The 20,431-nt window shown below is 34.8% G+C and overlaps 1 protein-coding gene across 1 annotated transcript in view; it reads right to left on the bottom strand.

Annotated features, from left to right (window-relative positions):
* The window catches only part of LOC126809843 (receptor-type guanylate cyclase Gyc76C), an 83,769-nt gene that overhangs the window by 2,607 nt on the left and 60,731 nt on the right, over positions 1–20,431 (bottom strand). Inside the window, exons 10-20 of the mRNA XM_050534656.2 lie at positions 17,803–17,958; positions 16,164–16,268; positions 14,694–14,765; positions 13,338–13,500; positions 12,139–12,282; positions 6,531–6,708; positions 5,839–5,979; positions 5,480–5,603; positions 4,261–4,504; positions 1,566–1,664; positions 671–762 (exon numbers count right to left, since the gene is read on the bottom strand). Coding sequence (XP_050390613.1) covers positions 671–762; positions 1,566–1,664; positions 4,261–4,504; positions 5,480–5,603; positions 5,839–5,979; positions 6,531–6,708; positions 12,139–12,282; positions 13,338–13,500; positions 14,694–14,765; positions 16,164–16,268; positions 17,803–17,958 — 1,518 coding nt within the window. The remainder of the gene's footprint in view (positions 1–670; positions 763–1,565; positions 1,665–4,260; positions 4,505–5,479; positions 5,604–5,838; positions 5,980–6,530; positions 6,709–12,138; positions 12,283–13,337; positions 13,501–14,693; positions 14,766–16,163; positions 16,269–17,802; positions 17,959–20,431) is intronic.

The following is a 20,431-nucleotide window of genomic DNA, read 5'->3' as shown; positions in this document are numbered from 1 at the left end:
TCATTAACATACAAGCGAGCGATCGCCTACGGTCAAAGAAAAATTTCTTTTCAGATTTTTTTTAACAATTTCTTCTCCGAAATTTCTCTCAAAAAAAATTCGAATTTTTCTCTGTAAAATTATTTTCTACGGAATGTTTTTTTGTAAAACCAATTTTTCGGAAAAATTCGAATTTTTCTTTTGTGACAGAAAATTTTTTTCGTCAAAAAAATTTTAGAGAAAAAAAAATCGGAATTTTTTTGGGGGGGTGGGGTGGGGGCTATTTGTAAAACGAACATCGTAATGACCTTGACCTTCCTTCATAGGCGCTCACTTGGTCCAAAACCGCACATAGAGGACCAGGCTCCGGGTTACCTATTTAGGGCCTTTTCCGGTATATAGGGTGTTTTCCGGTATTTAGTGGTTTTCCGGTGTTTTCCGGTATTCAGTATAAAATGGTGTTTTTCGGTTGTTTTCCGGTATATAGTATTGCCGGGCACATTCACCAAATATTTTTCGAAAAATGAAGTAACATTTGATTTTAATATGGGACATTGGAACCATTTTGACATTTTCTTGTCCAGACTAGTCCTAAAATGACCAAGTTTGTGTCGGGTGGACGTTTTCAAAATGTAAATTATGTACTTAGCCACTCATTTTAAAATCAGTTATAAATTAAAAGTAAACAAACCTTCATATTGACTAATCCTCTTTCTTCTAGAGTATAACCACCCAATTTAATTAAGATGGATCTACACTCGGCACTACAATGTATCTTTAAAGCTAAAATAATGGAACAATATTTTAAAGTGTTGGTTGTTTGTAACATGTCAATAATTTTTCCAACCATGGTTAATCATTGTTTAAACAACCGACATTAACATTGTATTGTTGATTTTTTGACGAAAGCTATCGCCGCTTTCAGTACGAACAAGGATTCGCACGGAAACTCGCAGTGGTCAGTGGTCGCTTTCGCGTTCGCGCTCATTATAAATGACCCATTAAAGAAGTGTGAAATTAGAGTCTTCCAGACTAGCTTTTGTCGATGACTATACCTTGTCCATTGATAATAAATGCACGCTTTAATGGACTACTACTTTATACTATTTTCATAATCTGTTTGTGTTACGCTTTAATTAAAACGATCAATGAAACGACTATATGCAGGAAGTCAAGATCATAGCAGAATGCATCTGACAAAAGCGCGGCTTAATGCCAAATTAATCAGGAACAGTGGCGTATCTACGGTATGGCAGGTAGGGCATGTGTCCTGGGCGCCACTTGGGGGCGCGCCACTGTGAGATACTGACAGGAAGACCTGCTTAGGCCATGGAAGTAATCTAGAATTTCGTGCAAAATCTTTGAATTTTAAAATTGTCATTCAGAGCATTGTACCAGAAGACCATCAATTGTAATTTTCATGTAGTACCATAACTGTTAGTTAAAAGATTATCAAAATTGACTTATATTTTTGATGAGTGTCAGATGTTTAGACAAAGGCGCAATTCAAGTGTTTGCCATAGGCGCTATTTTCCGCAGATACGCTACTGATCAACAAAATAAATCAAGAACACCCATTTACCTACCTTCACCGTTTGATTCCATACGAGAAGCTGTATTAACAGTATCACCAAATAAAGTATACCTTGGCATAGTCATACCAACAACACCGGCAACACATGAACCTATCAAAACATTTTAATTTAAAACAATGAGGTAATGAAGATGAGCATACCCTATCAGTGTAGCGTTCTCGTACTATTCTTCGAGTGCTAATTGCCAAGGGAGTGTAAGGTGTTGCATATACACTACTGGAGTCTAAACTGTTGCGTGCACTGGAGTCTAAACTGTTTGAACATCTAAATTAACATTCAATTTCAACAACGAGTATGATTGAAGACGACATATTATTCTTGTTTGCATAGACTCGTGGCCACTTTAAATTATTATCAACGATATCACAATCTAATTAAAACACAGATCCTTTTTCGTTTCGTTTTTCATAGTTCAAAATTTTCTTTTATTTGGCTGTACTACACTACGTTCTGGAAAAGGTGTTATACAACCTGCGTTCTGGATGTGGTGAGTTATTATCCAATGAAACCATCATGTACGGAACTGTGGGTAAACCACTAGAAACGTCAACGCTGATTGATTAATCAATGTCTGACGTCATAGGGTCAAAGGCCGTTCGTACGACCTCTGATGCGACCATTTACTACAACCGGTCAGATCTTCATGTATTGTCGGCCATCGAAAGTATACAAAAACGAAACGAAATATAGATCTGTATTTTAATCAGATTGGCGAAATAACGACTACTAGTTAATCATTGGCAGTGAAAACATCATACGTAACAAATGCTGTCTGTCAATAATTAGCTCAACAGACACGAAGCTAATTGATTTAATTCCCATTTCGACTATTTTAGTCGAAAACACAATATACATGTACTTCGGTAATTTTGAGAAGTATTTTATTCCGCTTAATTCCATTTTCATATTCAATGAAGCTTAAAAATTTATTTAGCCTGTGTGTGTATGAAACAGATTGGAACCTCTTAAAGAGAATTGGGGGGGGGGGGGGTGGCCGAATGGTTAGCACGTGCTCGCTGTATCATAAGGTCTGTCATTGAGTCAACTGGCGGGGTTTCGATTCCCCGATTGTACGTGCCGGTTGTACGTGACAAGGAGTAGGGTCGCCTGTCCAACCTCGTGGGTTTTCTCCGGGTCCTCCGGTTTCCTCTCACTGCTAAAGACCCCTACGCGCAAGTGAATTATTGAAATAAAATTGAACCATGTGTTAGTCCCGAAATGATCTAGTTTGTGTCGAGTAGACATTAAACCCCACTTCTCTCTCTCTCTCGCTCTCTCTCTCTCAATACGGCTGGCAGGGGAATTAAGGGATCGGCCAACGGAGGTGACTTCTTCCGAAGGGCCCCAGTGACCCCCGGATGATTTTGAAAAAAAGGATTAAGCGATAGGCCGGCGGAGACGGCTCGTTCAGATGAGCCCCATTGTAGCACTATGGCCCTTGAGACAATTTTGGCTCTTTATAAAATTGTCTCTTCAATTTGGTCTATAAAGTCAAATCATAAGTACTAAATGAACGTGGTTATAGTTGTTCGTAAAAAACAGTGATGTTTTAGTTAAATTATAATCATTGTCAAAATAGTCCACAAATTCTAGCTGTTTATTGACCTATGGTCGGTTGACCAAAAATAGGTAATGTTGCCTGTCTTGGTTGTGGGAAATATAGAGTTTTATTCCTTATATGGCGTGGAAATTCACGTCAAGGTTATTAAAGACCTGGGAAAGTAGGGGGTATAAATTAGGGTGTAGGGGAGAGCTAGATTAGAGCTCACCCAGAGATTCTTACCAGTCATTATATATTTGAGAACGAGGAACCTGCAAAGTTATTTCCAGTTTACTAATAAAGCTGTGAAATCATTGTTGCTGTAGTATTATTTACGATCACAAGGAACACAACAAATAAAGAAGTCCCGTAGTACTACACCATTTCATTTATATTCACCACGGCGAAAAACAATGGCGACATTGATTTTATGTAAAGCATCTGACATTTTCGCTATGACAAAAGTATATACGATGTGAAACACGTGATAATAAGAATATGGGAAGCTTATTCAAACCACACAGTTTCTTTGGCAAGGCTTACCCGAACTCATCACGGTTACTGAGCAATAGACATTTTTCGCGCAAAAAGAGTATTTTCGGTATAGATGGGTGATTCTACGTGGACAGTGGTTCTGCAGATGTTAACCACCCACACTCTTCAAACAAGTTGACAAAAGACAAATGCCCTTCTGAATTTGTGGGGCCTCCAGAGATTGGGTGAAAAGTTATTTCAATTGTAAATGATGAATTAAATGTGTTTGGAAAAAAAAAATCCAACATAAAACGCAAAGACAAGGTTTGAATTTTCAATTGTTGTTAACCTTGTAAAAATAAATATATTTATATTTTTTGAAAATATTACCGTACCTTGGCCAATAAGATCTTTATCCGGGTCTGATAGTTGGTACACACTAGAGCACCGTCATAGTACGTGCGCGCATAAACGCATTTATAAACAAGCTCCCTTAAGACAAACACACGAACAAGACGAGAAAACAAGTAACAAACGAGATCTTGCCCCAGTACTGATGAATTGAATGTTGAATGATGGGGTGAAGCATGGACACAGACACTTCTGATGGCGGCTAGTCAGAACAGAGCAGAGATTTATTCTATGTGTGAAGAATGTGAAAACGTACATTACCTGTATGAATACCTATACGTAACTTAAGAGTAGCGTCAGGTCTATGTGGTATCTGGAATGTTTTAATTGCTGTCAAAAGATGTAGAGACATGGATGCTATCTCTCCAGCGTGATTATCGCCGTTTCTAATAGGTAATCCGCTGACTACCATATAAGCATCACCTATGGTCTCTATTTTATATACATCATAATTCTTTATAATATTATCAAATAATGTATAGAGATCATTCAACATACTAACTATCTGAAAATAAAAAATATTATACAACTTACTAGTAACTAGATTTCACAAATACACAGAGTTTACATGATATGTCAGTATGGGTGTGATATTAATCGATATATTTAAGTATATTTTTTTTACCTGGATAACGGCCATACGTGATTTCCCCTTTCGCTGGCATGACTAATTTTGACAGACTTCTCCTGTCCAACCTCGTGGGTTTTCTTCTGCTCCCACGGTTTCCCCCACTGCTAAAGACCTCTACGTGCAAGTGAATTATTGATACATGTGTTAGTCCTGAAATGACCTAGTTTGTGTCGAGTGGACGTTAAACACCGTTTCTCGCTCTCCCTCTCTCTTGCCAGGACAATGTGTTATCGGAAGTATAGCTGTTATTTTGCTTCATGTCCTTGCTATCTCAGCGTTTTGAGAAATATATTTTCAAGTCTATAATATCCCCTTGAGGTAGGCTTAGTACACGTTAAAATTTACAGATTGAAGTATCTCTAAAGCTAAGTTTTTGATAATAAGGTATATAGTTTTTGTATGTTTTGATGTGTAATTTTGAATCACGAAGAAACATAAAAGTTTCGTAAACACATTTTGAGACAAGCAAGCCAACCTTGTAATAACAAACAAGAAAAGAATGTTTGTAGGAACTTTAGTTATGTTTTCTATCATATTTCTTCCAATGTCTTAAGTGCACACTTTATGGTTTAGACATGCAAATTGCAATACAAATAAACACATACCAGAACAACACGCCGGTATTAAACTACCGATGATGGTATGTGCAATGCAAACAAATTAACACCATTAGGTATTTACCTGTGAACTTTTGGCCTTATGGCAGTTGTGCTGCAATTTTACCTCTATAAAAATAAGTTTGATGCTAAAGAGTCCAGCAGTCAAAATAACAAGAAAATGGACATACTACGAGTTTAGAATTTCAAAGTAACAAACTGATATGTAGAGTTGAAAGGCTTAAGATTGTACCTGCATTGGTGTAGATTCGGCTGAAAGTTTAGTAAAACTACAGATATCACTAAAGTATATGGTTGTAGAATTAAAGGATTCTGGGATAACAGCTTCACCACGCTTTAACTGTTCAGATACAGATCTGTGTGTAAAATAAAAACAAAATGAAAGAGTTTGGAACGTTTTAACCCAGAATACATTGAGATGGATATGTGACGAAATAGAAATATGCGTGACGGTTGATAGACAGTTAGGACTTAGACAAAACATGATAAAAAACAGCCTAACTTACAGACATTATGATTAAAGCGCACGCGTTAAACCATTCCCCCCCCACCACCAATAACTAACATCAATAGTATGATCTTTAGGTTTACCTTGGTAACATTCTATGTAAAAGTGCCTCTGTTTTCTTTTTTTCTTCAATAAGTTGTTCCGTTCTTTCACCAACCAATTCTTCTAAATTTTCTTGATATTTTTCCATCATGGCCATCATATTATCAAATATATTGCGTTTCCTATTGACAAAGAAAAACAAAAGTCAGGCGGGTTATCGCAATTAATCGCAAAGCCATAGTTCTTACTATTGACTGCCTCGCTAATCCAGGTGTTAGCCCAGAAAGTTCTCGGGATTTTCCAGTATGGGCTCCCTTTGTCAGTGGTTCGGGTGGACCAAAACCCGATTTCATGTTGTTGTTCTTGGTGTTCTTAACGGCCGCTTCCACCAAGGGTGCTATCGTAGACAAGTTGTCGTATTTTCATTTTTATTATCATCTCGCACGCGCAGGGGTCGTTCCTGTAGGAAGAAACTGAGGTTCCCGGAGTAAACCCACGAGGTGACAATGGTACGTGTTCGTCACTATCATCAAGTATCGCATTCAACTGAACGGTTGAATTTTTAAAATGAGTTACGCAGTCCTTGCCGTTTGGAAATGATCTGCGCTTATATATATACTAAAATATATTATAATCGCAGATCATTTCCATATGGCTCAGATATTTTGGCATTTGATTTCATATCTAAGCCAACTTTTATCAACGGATACTCTGTGAAGTCTAACATACTTACATTCCAGCTCTAAGTGGTTTTAATCTGATCCATACTGTACGGAAGTCTGGTCTGTCTATAGAGGATTCGGACCAACAAGCTTCCATACAATCGATGATGTATTTGTCACAGTTTAAACTATGAATATCAGGTCGAAACGGTGGATCATTACATTTAACACCCAATCTCTCAACGATTTCTATTTTGAAAAAAAACAAAAAAAAAAAACATTTAATAATCAAACCCTCAATCAATTCTATTTTGAAAAAAGAAATTCAAAAAATAAACATTTATTACTCAGTGCCTTAACGATTTCTATTTTGAAAAAATAATAATAATAATAATAATAATAATAATATAAAACATTTCATACCCAATCTCTCAAAGAAATATTTAAAGACATAAAACATTTAATACCTAGTGTCTCAATGATTTCTGTTTTGGAAAAAAAAAACAAAAAACAAAAAAAAAACAAATAAAAATATGAAACATTCAATTCTTTTCTGAAAGTGTTTTCTACGAAAAGACTAAATGCCAATGTTTCCTACCCACGCACTATAAAACATCTTTTCAAGGAATGGTCTTGAAACTTTAATCTTCATTGAAATATAGTACAATATATCATAACCAAATAATACATTCTACAGTGGATATCGCTTGTGTGGTATATTACTTAATCTACTGAATTTGAATTGTCAGTTAAAAAGGAACTATTTTTTTTTTCAAAGAACAATTAATATTTCCTTAAAAGGAACTTCTTTTTTTTTTTTATTAAAAATGAACTATTTTTTATTTAATTGACCTTGATGGAAACACTGGGTCAATATAAAGGACTTTGCAATTCTTGAATTGCTGTCAAAAAATGATGTATCACTACGCGGTAATGTAATCAGGTTCAGTAAAAGTGAAATCTATAGCAAAGAATTATATTTATTTATTTGTGCATGTAAGAAAGGATTGTGTGATAAATAAAATCTCCTACTCGTCTTTTTTCATTTAAAAAAAGACGAGTAAGAGATTCTCTATTTATTCGAGATACAAAGCAAAATGTCAAACCAGCAGTGCTGGATAATAAGACATTATGTTTTATATATAGCTATTTATCGCGTATCTCGATTGCGCGAATACGACGCCCAACCCTGACCTCTGAATATTTTGTTTGTCTCTCGACATATCTGTGAAGAAAGAACAAAGAGCAAGTGTATGCGCGCGCGTGTGTGTGTGTAGCGTGGTGTGGTTTGGGGGTGGTGATAAATTCACATATTACGTGTGTGTGTTGTGTGGTGTGGTGTGGTGTTAAAGTAGCTAAGTCTTTAACTCAATATCACCCACAGTCAATTTAAATCAACATTGATGTTGTGATCTCACCGGGAAAAGATTGGCTTCTGATATCCAACATTTAAGACAAAATAAACACTTTATCATTGGTTCACGAATCGTGTACCAGAATGCGTTTCAGCGCCGTTTGTAACAAGGGACTCTAAGAACGAGGCTCATAATTATTATTCCACAAGTCATGTTAAACGGTAACCCGATATTCTTATCCAGAGAGCATGCGCAATAAATATTAGCGATTTATCTCCTTTAAATTCGTCTATGGTATGTGTTTATTCTAACGTTTTTATTTGACATTGATTGATCCTTCTCTATTGTTTGGGCATTTATTGATCGTTCTCTCTGTTTTATGCTTGACAGTTCCCCTGCACTTTTTATTATCTGCTACATTAAAATAGGTTCAATGAACACGAACATGGTCAATAGTTTATTCGTGATATGTAGGTATTAAGTCAAATTAGACAGCATTGGGCGACAATTAAACAGGATTGGAAGATTCTATCTAATTAAAATGATCAACACATATCTTAAAAGTTTTGACCTGACAATAAACAATAAAACAAGGACGTATTATATTATATCTCTATTCAGTAGCGGATCTAGAAGCTGTGAATAGGGTGGGGGGGGGTCAAATCTAGGGCGCCATCCACATTTCTAATCCCAAATATTGAATGAATTTAAGTATCATTTCAGAATTTGAATGGGCAGAATTTGAATATGAACATTAGGGGTGATTACTTGCCCCCCACCCCTTAAATTCGCGCCTGTTTTTATTCATTGCTAAATAATAATAACATAACAACTAACGGCACTTTTATTTCGACCTTGTCCTAGAAATGGTCGACACGGATTGATGTCTCCATCAGTAATTTAAACCGCCTTGGGTAACGGCATAATTATTGGTCACGTAATGTGGGTATAGTTTGAAAACAACAATAAGTCAAGAGTAATATATCTTTCTTGGCGGGGTTAATGGTGCCATCAACCGATATTTTTCAAACACACCATAACCATTAACAATCTATAACACAGCGATAAATCGACTTACGTGGTGGCGAGAAACCAGATTAGAAGACAAACATTTTATTTATTTGTCACGAGACAAGTTTTGCATATAAAATTGTTTGACCACAAAAGCATCCAGTTCTTCATAAAGACGAAAACAACAAAGAAAGCATATCGGCTACTTTCATTTGAACGAGATTTGGCAATGAATATAAATCGCTTTAATAAAATTTAAAAGAATAAACAAAGAAATATTATTCCGCTATACATATATTATTAAGCGGGATCATTCACGATTCTCCATTTCAATAATTGGACGTATTTCAAGATAACTGCTAAGGTAAAAGCTATGTAGGACCAAATTAGCTAGTCCCTTGATGAATATATAGCATTACAAGCCATAACTGAGGTAAGAAATACACGCTTAATAAAAACGAGTTCCAACAACATAATATACAAGAAATCTGGCATCGCAAACAAGATTGTAGACCCAACAAGAAACCTACTTTTCGTTGACTGATAATTGCATAATTTTGCAAACCTTTGTCTTTTTTTTAACTTTGACGATTTTTTGGATAAGCATTAAAATGGTTTTAAAGAGTTGTACCGAGCAACTTCTGGCAGATCTGGATTACAAACTTACTGTATATCTTCGTGCATCAAGATGGCCTACAACTACCCGAGGGATGTTATCGCTTTTAAACTATCAAAATAGTTTGCCTGGTAACGAAATATGAGCCCATGCTAAAGGTTTTCACTAAAATAAAGTTTTGCTGTTTTGCAATTAATATCCAGAATCACAGAAACTCAAACGTCGATCCCAAAATTTCTATAACAAGGACAATAACTCAAAAATTACTGAAAGGTGACAATCCCAACAAAATGCTAAAAAAAATAGCTCGGACAACAAGATCCATAACTCTAAGAGTAAATGTTGTAGACATTTAAATTTTAACAGTTTCGTCTGTATTTACTCCTCGACGACAGATCACTGCCGTGATAATATTGCCTGGTCCCCATGGTATTGGCTGTGTAATTGCCAACTGGCAACTGTAAATCAGCCTTGTGGTGTTAGTTGGTCAACAATCGGGTTGCTATTTTGCCAATATTTTGTTGAATCTAGAACATATATTAGCTTAATTATGTAAGTTTGGACAAAACTCAAATAACTAATCGCTATACTAAGAAACACTTTCACGCAAGTAAGCAAAGTGATCTGCTGTTAAAAACATATATCTAAGAAGAGTCAAAATGAACTCTATTATCATGTTACCACGCATATGACTTGACCTGATGGAGGCAATTAGAACAGGAATCAGACGTCAATAATAACAGCGTGAAGCTCCTTTCTTACATCACATATGATTGATTTGTAGATGGGAAAAATACTTGTATAGCTAAAACCATTTATTCATTTATAAGCAGACGAATCAATTACTTCAGGAAATGGTAATGATACTCGGGACCCCCACCCACACCCAACCCCACCCCGCCCCGACCCAGGCCGTAACTGATACTCTAAAATTAGTTTACTATACACGAAGGCGAAGGGAGAGAATACGAAGATCAGACTTTGTGTTCTAATGATCAATTCAGGGGCGGATCCAGGAATTTTTTGCAGGAGGGGGTTTGCCAGGTTCCTGAGACAATGTATCTCCCCCCACCCCCGCATGGTCTCTATCGTCATTTTGGCGTATATACATACACATTGAGCTTTTTAAACAGAGAAATTCAACACCTCGTTTGACGTCAATTTTTATTATGAATTAATACAATGACATTGTGATTCAATTTCATGGATGCAAAGCATTAATTGTGATATCACATAATGATTATATCATTATCTCGTGCTTTGAGTGCCCATCCTGTCCTACATCTGACGATAAAGCCGAGAAACCTTTCTCATAAAAATTGTTGATTTACAAAAAAAAAAAAAAAAAAATATGTATCTGAGCAGGGGGGGGGGGGTCGACCCCCCCCCCCCTCTGGATCCGCCCCTGCAATGCTAAACCAAAGCCTTAGCTCATCTGCCCACCCCTATTTGGCTATTGTGGATAGTTAGACAGACGAACAGTGTCCGGATGTCTTATGGATAACAGTAATTTATATTCCCCACAAAATGTGAAAGTATAAAACTGGCTGTCTTGACAATGAAAAGCCTTGTCTGCGATATCATCCTCGAGGAGGCGGACATTAAGCCCCGCGCACGAAACAATAAAAAGTGCAGGGAAATGAATAATCTACAATTTAATTGAATGCAGAATGGACTAGTTAAAGTTTTGACATTAACTTAATCACGAACAAGTCACGCCTTCATCTTGTGTAGATCTTTATATATGAATAATCAATGAAATGATGTAAATTGTACAATATGTACTAATGAGCAATTGACGATATTTTCTCGGCCTAGTAGACGATATAATAAGACTTCCTCGTTAAAATTGATCTATTTTTCTTTCGAACAGACTGATACATTTATGTGTCATAACCTGCCGAACCCTGCAACCGACAATCTATGATTAAACGTGTATTTTTGTATTTTGTGATATTAACGAATGGGGTAAAAATAAAAAATTCTACGATAGAGACCATTATTCCAAAATATGAAATTGCTTCTGTTTTTTATCATCTAACAAATTTAAAATTGATCTTATATGTCGTTTAGAAGGCCAATTATTTTCGTTAGAATTTACAGGCTATAGCTAAGTTGGCTCAGCAGTTTATTGACTGAAAGATGCATTGGGTAAGACCTCAATCTACCTATTGCAGACCTTTTTTTCTGGCTTCATATGTTATATAAATCATTATTTAGACATGTATTCACATGGTAGGGCCACTCTCTAGACCACCGGGTGTTTATTGAATGGATTAGACTTTCCGCGCCATTAACATGGTTAACGTTAAAATGACGTCACTAAAAAGCACTGATAATCATGGCAATGGTACTGCCCAAATCGCATTTCTTGCCAAGACTTAAAACACTTGTAAATTCACCATGAATAATGTAATTTCACTAAAATGTTCAATATATTCATTTTTCATTATCTATTTTATGAACTATTATAGCAAGAACAACCTGATCTTTATCTATATCTTACATAATGCATCTTTAAAACTGCCAGATATATATATGAGTAGATACTTTAAAGCCTACCACTGACCTCGGAAAATTTAATGTGCTGGTTTGACTTATTGCCCATTTAATACTTGATTCTCCCTTTTTCAGAACTAGCATATACATCGAATTACTTTCCCCGGTAAAGTATTTAAAAACAAGATTTAATTTTACCTTTAGGACTCAAATTATAACACCCGTATGGCCCCATTCGTCCATAAATCTCATGAAGTATGATTCCAAAGGAAAATACATCGCCCCTCTGAGAGGCTTTCTGTTGAGGATAACGTATAAATTCTGGTGCTTTCCATAATAAATCTAAAATACATGTTGAAAGCAATGTTATTTACACGTTATCTCATATACTGATAAAAACAAGGTGATTTTATAATGTATACATACACCTCTCTTACATTAATGTGCCAAGATAACTTATGTAACAGTTTTCACAACTAATTTTTAACGCATTATATAACATTGTATTGTGAAAAACTAAATCTTATAGAAACACATCTGAGTTGTTCTTCAAATCCACACATCGTTAAACACAATGTTTATTGCTTGCATTTTAAAACTGATAAAATTACATATAAATTCTGGTCGATTTTTTCCATGTAGAAGTACAGGGCGCCTAAAGTCATCAATCAACTGATGACGGAGCTACACATTTATATTATTCTTAGTATTAAAGGCTTTAGGGAAAATTACTTTCTTTAGATTTTCTTGTCTTGGAATCATCATCCACTTCTATCCATGAAAATAACAGCCAAGATAGTTTTTAATCGCCAAAATTACCATCAAATGATCAGTAAATTTAAATGTCGATTCTCCTTTTGAGCTTTAAAGCATTTTACTAGTTGACTGTAATAGATTTTATGGCCCACTTTCTTTCATAATAACTTCATTCTGAACACATTTATTATATTAAAGATGCATTGCGTAAGAGATAAATCTGCCTTTTGCAGGTCTTTCTTTTGGCTTCAAATGTCACATAAATTATCATTTAGTCATTTATTCACATGACAAGCCTATAAATCAACCCTCTAGAACATCGGATGGCCGAGATTTAAATGGATTTGAACGCCTGCGAGATTTAAAATTTAAAAATAAAATGGATAATCGAGACTTAATCTCGGCTGACAAGTACCGTTCTACGATAATAAACGATCTACGTTACATCTTCAAAAAGTCATAACTATGCCTATATACAGAATAAAATAATGTGAATGAAATTCTCAATATATTCATATTTCATTATTTATTTTTGAACTATTATAGCAAAAACTGTCAGCTGATTATCTAAATCTTACATAATGCATCTTTAAAATAAAAATTATACTCTATACTGCTATATAAACGTTGAATGTATTTACTTCTATAATAGGCATGTTCATCTTCTTTCCTGTAGGTGGCAGCACGGACGTTTAAGAGACCAAAGTCTGTTATCTGTAACATCCAGCGACTGTTGACCACACAGTTAGAACTTTTAAGATTACCATGAATCATAAGGACGGAATCGTGGAGAAATATCATGCCCTGTTAAAAATACAAATTTAATGTTTGTGGGACCTGGCGATAATAAAATAAACCCTAATTTATTTCAATTTTGGAAAAGCAACGATATTGAAAGAAACCAAATTCCTTCAAATCGATCGTAAGATATGTTTACTTTTAGTTATTTAAGCTATTTATAACTTAATAGAATGATATTTCTTATGACCTGGGAAAAGTTAGGTTACAGACAAATAAAAATAAATCTTATCCTATCGGAAGCTTGGCCAACGACAGTTCGCGTGGGCGAAACGTCATAGTATATAAAATATATTTACTAAACCACATGAAATGTGACGAATAGAGATGTAGCTGTAATCGGCAAGATTCCATCAGACCCGTTTCTCGTAATCGCGACATTTCGTATTTGAAATATTATAGGATTTCTAAATCATAACTCGTACGATAGAATGTTCTCAAAAACAGATAACTATACTTTGCTTTGGCTATTTTCTCTAAACGGCTATTTTCTCTAAACGGCGGTTATAGTCGATTTTAAGTGATATATATGTGTTTTCATGTTTATATAAGGTCATTAGGACGGAGCGTGTTTGGGATTAATTTATTAATGGTGAAAATAGTGTAAGAAAAATGATAATCTAAGAAATGAAAATAGCCCCCCTCCCCCCCACACAAATTTCTAGACATAAATCTGTGAAATAATACCATAATAGATGGTAAGTAGGGAAATTGTTTCATATAACTGGAACACAGAGGAAATAATCACGTGGCTATTCAAATCAGTCGTTTTTTTGTTCCATTTAAAACTTAAACACGCTTTATGTAAGACATTTACTAACATGACAAGACTAGACCATAATCGACTCTCGCGGCCAACGGATGACCCCGATTTTACGTAGATTAGAACGGTTCGGCCATTTAATGATATAATTTAAAAATGGAGAAGCGAGGCAAGGACTTGAATGACCAGTACGATGGTTGAGATCAATGCACAAATCTTGTCAAAACTACAACTATCTATGGATAACTTCCCTCGAAATGTGGTAATTTGAATGGAATTTTCAATATATTTATTTTGCATTATCTATTTTTGAAATATTATAGCGAGAACGGCCAGCTCTTTATCTAAATCTTACATAATTTCCCTTTAAATTACAATTCTCCCCGGAATCTGACCAATTTCCTACGACATGTAGACAATAAGTGGTTTTACATACCTGTAATAAATCTTTTACTAACGACGCTAAAAACATGTCATCTAGCTTTAAATCACTATTTTCTAAAATATCCTGAAAAGAAAACTCTGTAATATAGAGACTTGTTTCCACTGAATACTGATAGCAAATTATATATAATTATATTGAAGATACTGCTGTTTCAAATGAGTAGAGCCTTTAAGATATCAGACAATTCAACTCATGTTTTCTGTGCTACGGGGCTAATTTGCCCAGATCGTTCGTTGGATTTCCAGGAGTGGATTTCACCTTGTTAGTGGTGTAGGATGGGGGATCTGGCAAGGACCACTGTTTAGTCGTTCGGGTGGGACGAGAAACGGGGTTCTATGTAGGGCTATACTATATACCGGAAAACACCGGAAACACCGGAAAACTACCAGCAAACACCATGATATACTGAATACCGGAAAACAGCGGAAAAACACTAAATACCGGAAAAACACTAAATACCGGAAAACACACTAAATACCGGAAAACATCCTAAATAGGTAACTCTGGAAAATACCTGAAAAACCTAACCCTAGCCCACCGCTGGTCCTCTGGAAAACACCTGAAAAACCTAACCCTAGCACTAACAATAACCCTAACTCTCCGCAAACAGAGGACCAGGCTCTTTGTTACGTATTTAGGATGTTTTCCGGTATTTAGTGTGTTTTCCGGTATTTAGTGGTTTTCCGGTGTTTTCCGGTATTCAGTATAACATGGTGTTTTCCGGTAGTTTTCCGGTATATAGTATTGCCGTTCTATGTACACTCTGCCGATTGGTGCAGATAGATAGGACGTTAATCCCCATTTCATTTCATTTTCATTTCTTTGCGTGTATCGTAGGTGAAATTGCAACCTAGTCGTCTTGGACAAAATCCGGCAGTTCGACGAAATGATATCAACAAAATGACGATTGTTGTCACTTAGTGGTCACATAGTCATCAAATAGTTCGATTCTCACTCATAGCAACGAGACACCTCACTATTCACGGCCATTCAAACATTATCGCCTGTCTCTATCGTATGACTAAGACTAGAATAACGCTAGTCAGAACTTCATAATTTTTTCAAGTATAAAAGAAGCTAGAAACGTAACGAAATACAAAATACATTAATCTTACTCGGGGGAGTCTACCAATAATATTACACCGAAAGAAATGTACCTTTTTTCGTTTTAATACGTATAGACAGTTAACAAAAAGAATATATTCAGATTAAGACAAAGCATCCTGTTTATTCTTTACTCATTTGATATTTGCGTGTAATAATCTATTAGACCGTTCAACAAACATAAGAACGGAGCATTATTGACATTCTGTGATAATTTCACATGAGGGCACTTTATCTAACCGGAATTATATACTGAATCTAGGACTAATCTTATGGAGAGTGAAAAGCCATTCACTTCTAAGTACTTTTTACTCTTTACACTATCATAAAACTATCAATTACATCATCTATATTTACCTGTAGACTGCCTTTAGAACAGTATTCAGTTATTATTATAAAATATGGTGGATCTATACAGGCTCCAATAAATGCATTCACATTATCATGGCGTAAGTCTCGCATCTGGAAAAAGAAACAAACCATTTGAAAATACAAAATTTTTCTTAATTTTTTTTTTCAACACGAAATTTCTTAAAATGGCGGATCAAAGCATTGTCTATTGTCAGAAAATCAACGACAATTTATGTATACATTGGAAGTAAAATTTTTAACGGACGTCTGTCTAGTAACTGACTCGGGATAAATATGACAAAATATTTGGAATACAAGTTACAACCTTTAAAATCGATCGTTGTACACTGGTCATTCTTGAATATTTGATGAAAATCTTTTAAAAAATTAATTCATCAGAGTCAGTACAATCTACTGTTTAACGAAAACTTTCAATATCGATAGAGATCATCGTTAGATCAACACTAACTATTTCTAAAAATGCGATAAAAATTGATTAAGAACCACGTGCGGAACGAAACTGCACGGAATCATATCTATACGAAATTTTACATTAGATTTAAGCTTCGTAGAGAAATATCCGGTTAATGTATTGTCTTGAATACTATCATATATATATTTTTTTATTATTCCCAATACTCACAGTAAAAGCCTTCTATTTATTTTTGTTTGAATAATTCATTAAGTACTTTACACTTTTTATTCTATAGGGTGACATTTACTTAAAGAAAAGGGTTCAAGCTTTCAATCTTTTTAACAAAATGTTTTTTTTCCTAGCAAGATTATTCATATCCTTTTACCCATTAATTTTTTTTTAATTCAAAAAGTAACAACATTAGCTTCTATAGGATACCAGTTTTTCAACAGACCACATTAATCCAAAACATCAAGCTCTTTTCGCTTTTGTCTCGATCAGAAAGTCATAAATGTGTTATATGCCATGTCTGTCTAAATGAAAATAAAATAAAAGTCTCGTTGTGTAAATATGACACATTAAATACAACAAATATATTTTGTAGATGCTCCAATCTTTCTTTGATTCTTTAAAACATTAAATATCTTTAGTTCACGTCTACGAAACCTTTCACTAAGTAATTCGCCCCTACCAGGTTTTCATTTACCCTGTGAAGTGGTATCCGTGGTGAAAGCACCGATTTATTTTATTCATAATGGACCGATTATCATTACACTGGGCCGTATTAACGCTTTTGTCCGTATAATGAATTCAGTAATCAGTGTGTGTATATTAAAGATGCATTATGTAAGAGCTAAATCCGTCTATTACAGGTTTAATTTTGGTTTCAATTATTGTTTAGGCATTTATTCACATGTCAACTCTCTAGACCATCGGATGGCGTAGATGTAAAGGGATTAAGATACGATTGACACTTAATGATTTACGTCTCAATTTTAAAAGTCTCGATTAACAAGTAACGTTCATTTTGAATTATCTATTTTGGAACTATTATAACCAGAACGTACTGTTCTTTATCTAAAACTTACATCTTTTATGTTTAATATCTGTCCAGACTGTCTATATATTCTGATATAAAAGATAGTAATACCATAATACTCTAGACAACAAATTCAATTATTTCTTGTAAACATTCAAATATTCACACACAAAATGAATCCATTACTATACCAGTTTCATTTCTTTTTTCATTTTTCTACTGACGTCAAAAGTTTTGGCTTCATACATTTTGAGTGCTACTACTTGACCTTTGTAAGAGCCGGTTCGTGCGTAGATCTGAGTAACTGAAAATTTAGATTCCATTGACTGTTGACTGCATAACGTTCCCTGTAAGAGAAATAATAATTATTGTTTATTACAAGATAGTTTACGTATGAAGATCTAATTCCAACAATAAATCTAACAATGTGATTACACCCCAATCTATATCGTGATTTGATGTCTGATTGGGGAAATGATTTCATATATTTTTTATTGGATAAGATAAGATTTAATCGGTGAACTGTACATTAAATGCTAACTTGCATCAAGATTAGCACAATTTGAATAAAATCCAGACAGCGTTAGCAAGGAAAATGAATGTAAAATTGTTATGGCGAAAACCAAATCACGAAATATTAATCGAGAGTCTGACTGACATTATCTTAAATACAACGTTATCATTCGCCATTGGCGCCATCATATTGCTCAAAAGAGGGGAGGGTGGTGGCCGAGTTAGTTATTTGTCAAATGACCTGGTTATTTAGGGGCCATGCGTTGTACTATGCCGGAAATCTAGCCAATTATTAAGGGTTCCGGTGAACCTCGGCTTATCTTACCATCCGTTCGACAGTAATACTATTTGATAATTTATGCGAAATTGCATTAGGCGAACATAAGTACATGATTTATAATTGAATATGATACATATGTTTTATCTGTCTTCTCTATTGTCAAAATATAAGCTATGCTATGCGTTCATTTGAAACGCAAATTAAATTCTTTAAGAAATATTATGTGGACAACATGACATAGAGTCTAAGGCCAAGGATGATGTAGGGAAATTCTATTGCACCATTTGGCTTAGTAATCAGTCATTATAATTAATTACATCATATTTGACCATAGTAATTGTTATCCATAAATAGTGTGTTATTCGATCATATTTGACCAATTAGATATTGAAAGTCGAAACCCAAGGGTAGAAAACCACCAGAGTTCTGACCGTTCGACAGACAACCATGTAGATTCTAAGAGGGGAAGATATAGCAAGTTCTACCAGTAGACTCGGTATGGCGAGTTCAGATGGGAGTGGAATAGAATAGAGAGAATGACTTTATTTTTAATCTATGCTTGTAACCTATGTAGCAAGTGCTTGACATAAAAATGTAGAAACAAACTGTGGCATTGTTATTTTTGTGTGTAACCATAAACTGAATCAGAGGAGAATAAATACACAACATGGAATGTCAGAGTGACATTTAAAGATGCGCCCTTACCAGTTAAAGAATTACAAATATAACCAGAGACAATACTAGACGATCACAAGGCTATTAAAATATGTAGCAGAGGAGAGAGTACGCGTCACATGTTGGATGTGGGCGGGGGGGGGGGGTGTTTGATTTTCCACATATAACCAGTGAATAATAGAACTGCATCGACATATTTGATTTGGTTGCCGGACAGCATATAGCGCTATATATTTGTTGGGTTGCCGTGCCAGGATTAGACATTTAAGGGAAAGAAGCAGTCTCATAGCATGGGGTTACATGTTTGATTTGATTTCCGTGACTCAGGATCGAAGTTCAAGGGGATCTACATCTTTGATTTGGTGCACGTAACTCAGAATCTACCTTTAAGGAATGGAAGAAATTTGGATGAAAACAGCAATCAAAAGAAATCTATCTGGTTGACAAATTTGGTGGAAATATTAGCAAATGGGTAAAAACATTTTTTCTGAAAAATTGAACATGTAAATTTGTTTACAGACCAAATAATGCTCAGTAGTTAATTTACGATTAAAATTATTAAAAAAGGGTTGTAAATTTAAGCGTAGGAAATATGATATGTTTATTATCAAGGTTGAAATGTAGGTTAGAAATTTATGTAATATGATTAGCTTTCGGAATGTCATATTGGAGTTATTTTAATTTAAAGTTGGCCTATAGGGAGTAGGTTAATAAATTTTAAGTATATCAGGAATAATAACGAAATGAAAAAGGGAACAAAATAAAGAATTAATTGTGTCTCCGGATCAAAGTAGAAAGACGGCAGAGCTAAGGAAGAAGTCTGTGAGTGATTAACTCACAGTTTTCATGATCGGTTGGCCTCTTTCAGCTCAGATTCGTTATTTGTGTTGGTGTTGTCCAATGTCCATATGTTTAGCTAAGTAGAGCTAATATAATTTTGAAATTTTGAGACCCTTAGTCCAAGTACAGAATTGTGGTGTTAGCTAATTAAAGGCTAAATAAGTAGTTTAACTTTTGAATAAAAGGTTAGATTATGAGTATTAATATGAATATATATGTTTATAATTTCTAGCATAAGGAAAACAGACCTTATGTAAATCGCGAATAGCGTTTATATTAGGGAGTAATAAATTAATAAAAGGGGTTACATGACCTTTGAGTATAGAGGTTAAAGTTCGGGAAGTGGAAGTGCCAGTATTAAGTATTATGCCTTATCATAAATCGCGTGGATGCGTGTAGTTGTTTAAAATTAGAGACACGTTGAATTTTCGAGATTATAAAGCGAGTCAGTGGTTTAGTATATTACGATTTCTTATATCGTTGCTTTAAATGTATAATCTAATACATCTGCT

This window comes from Patella vulgata, chromosome 2 (assembly GCF_932274485.2).
Source record: "Patella vulgata chromosome 2, xgPatVulg1.2, whole genome shotgun sequence".
Lineage (NCBI taxonomy): Eukaryota > Metazoa > Mollusca > Gastropoda > Patellidae > Patella > Patella vulgata.
The sequence above is the reverse complement of the archived record's forward strand: the minus strand, read 5'-3'. Positions and strand labels throughout refer to the sequence as shown.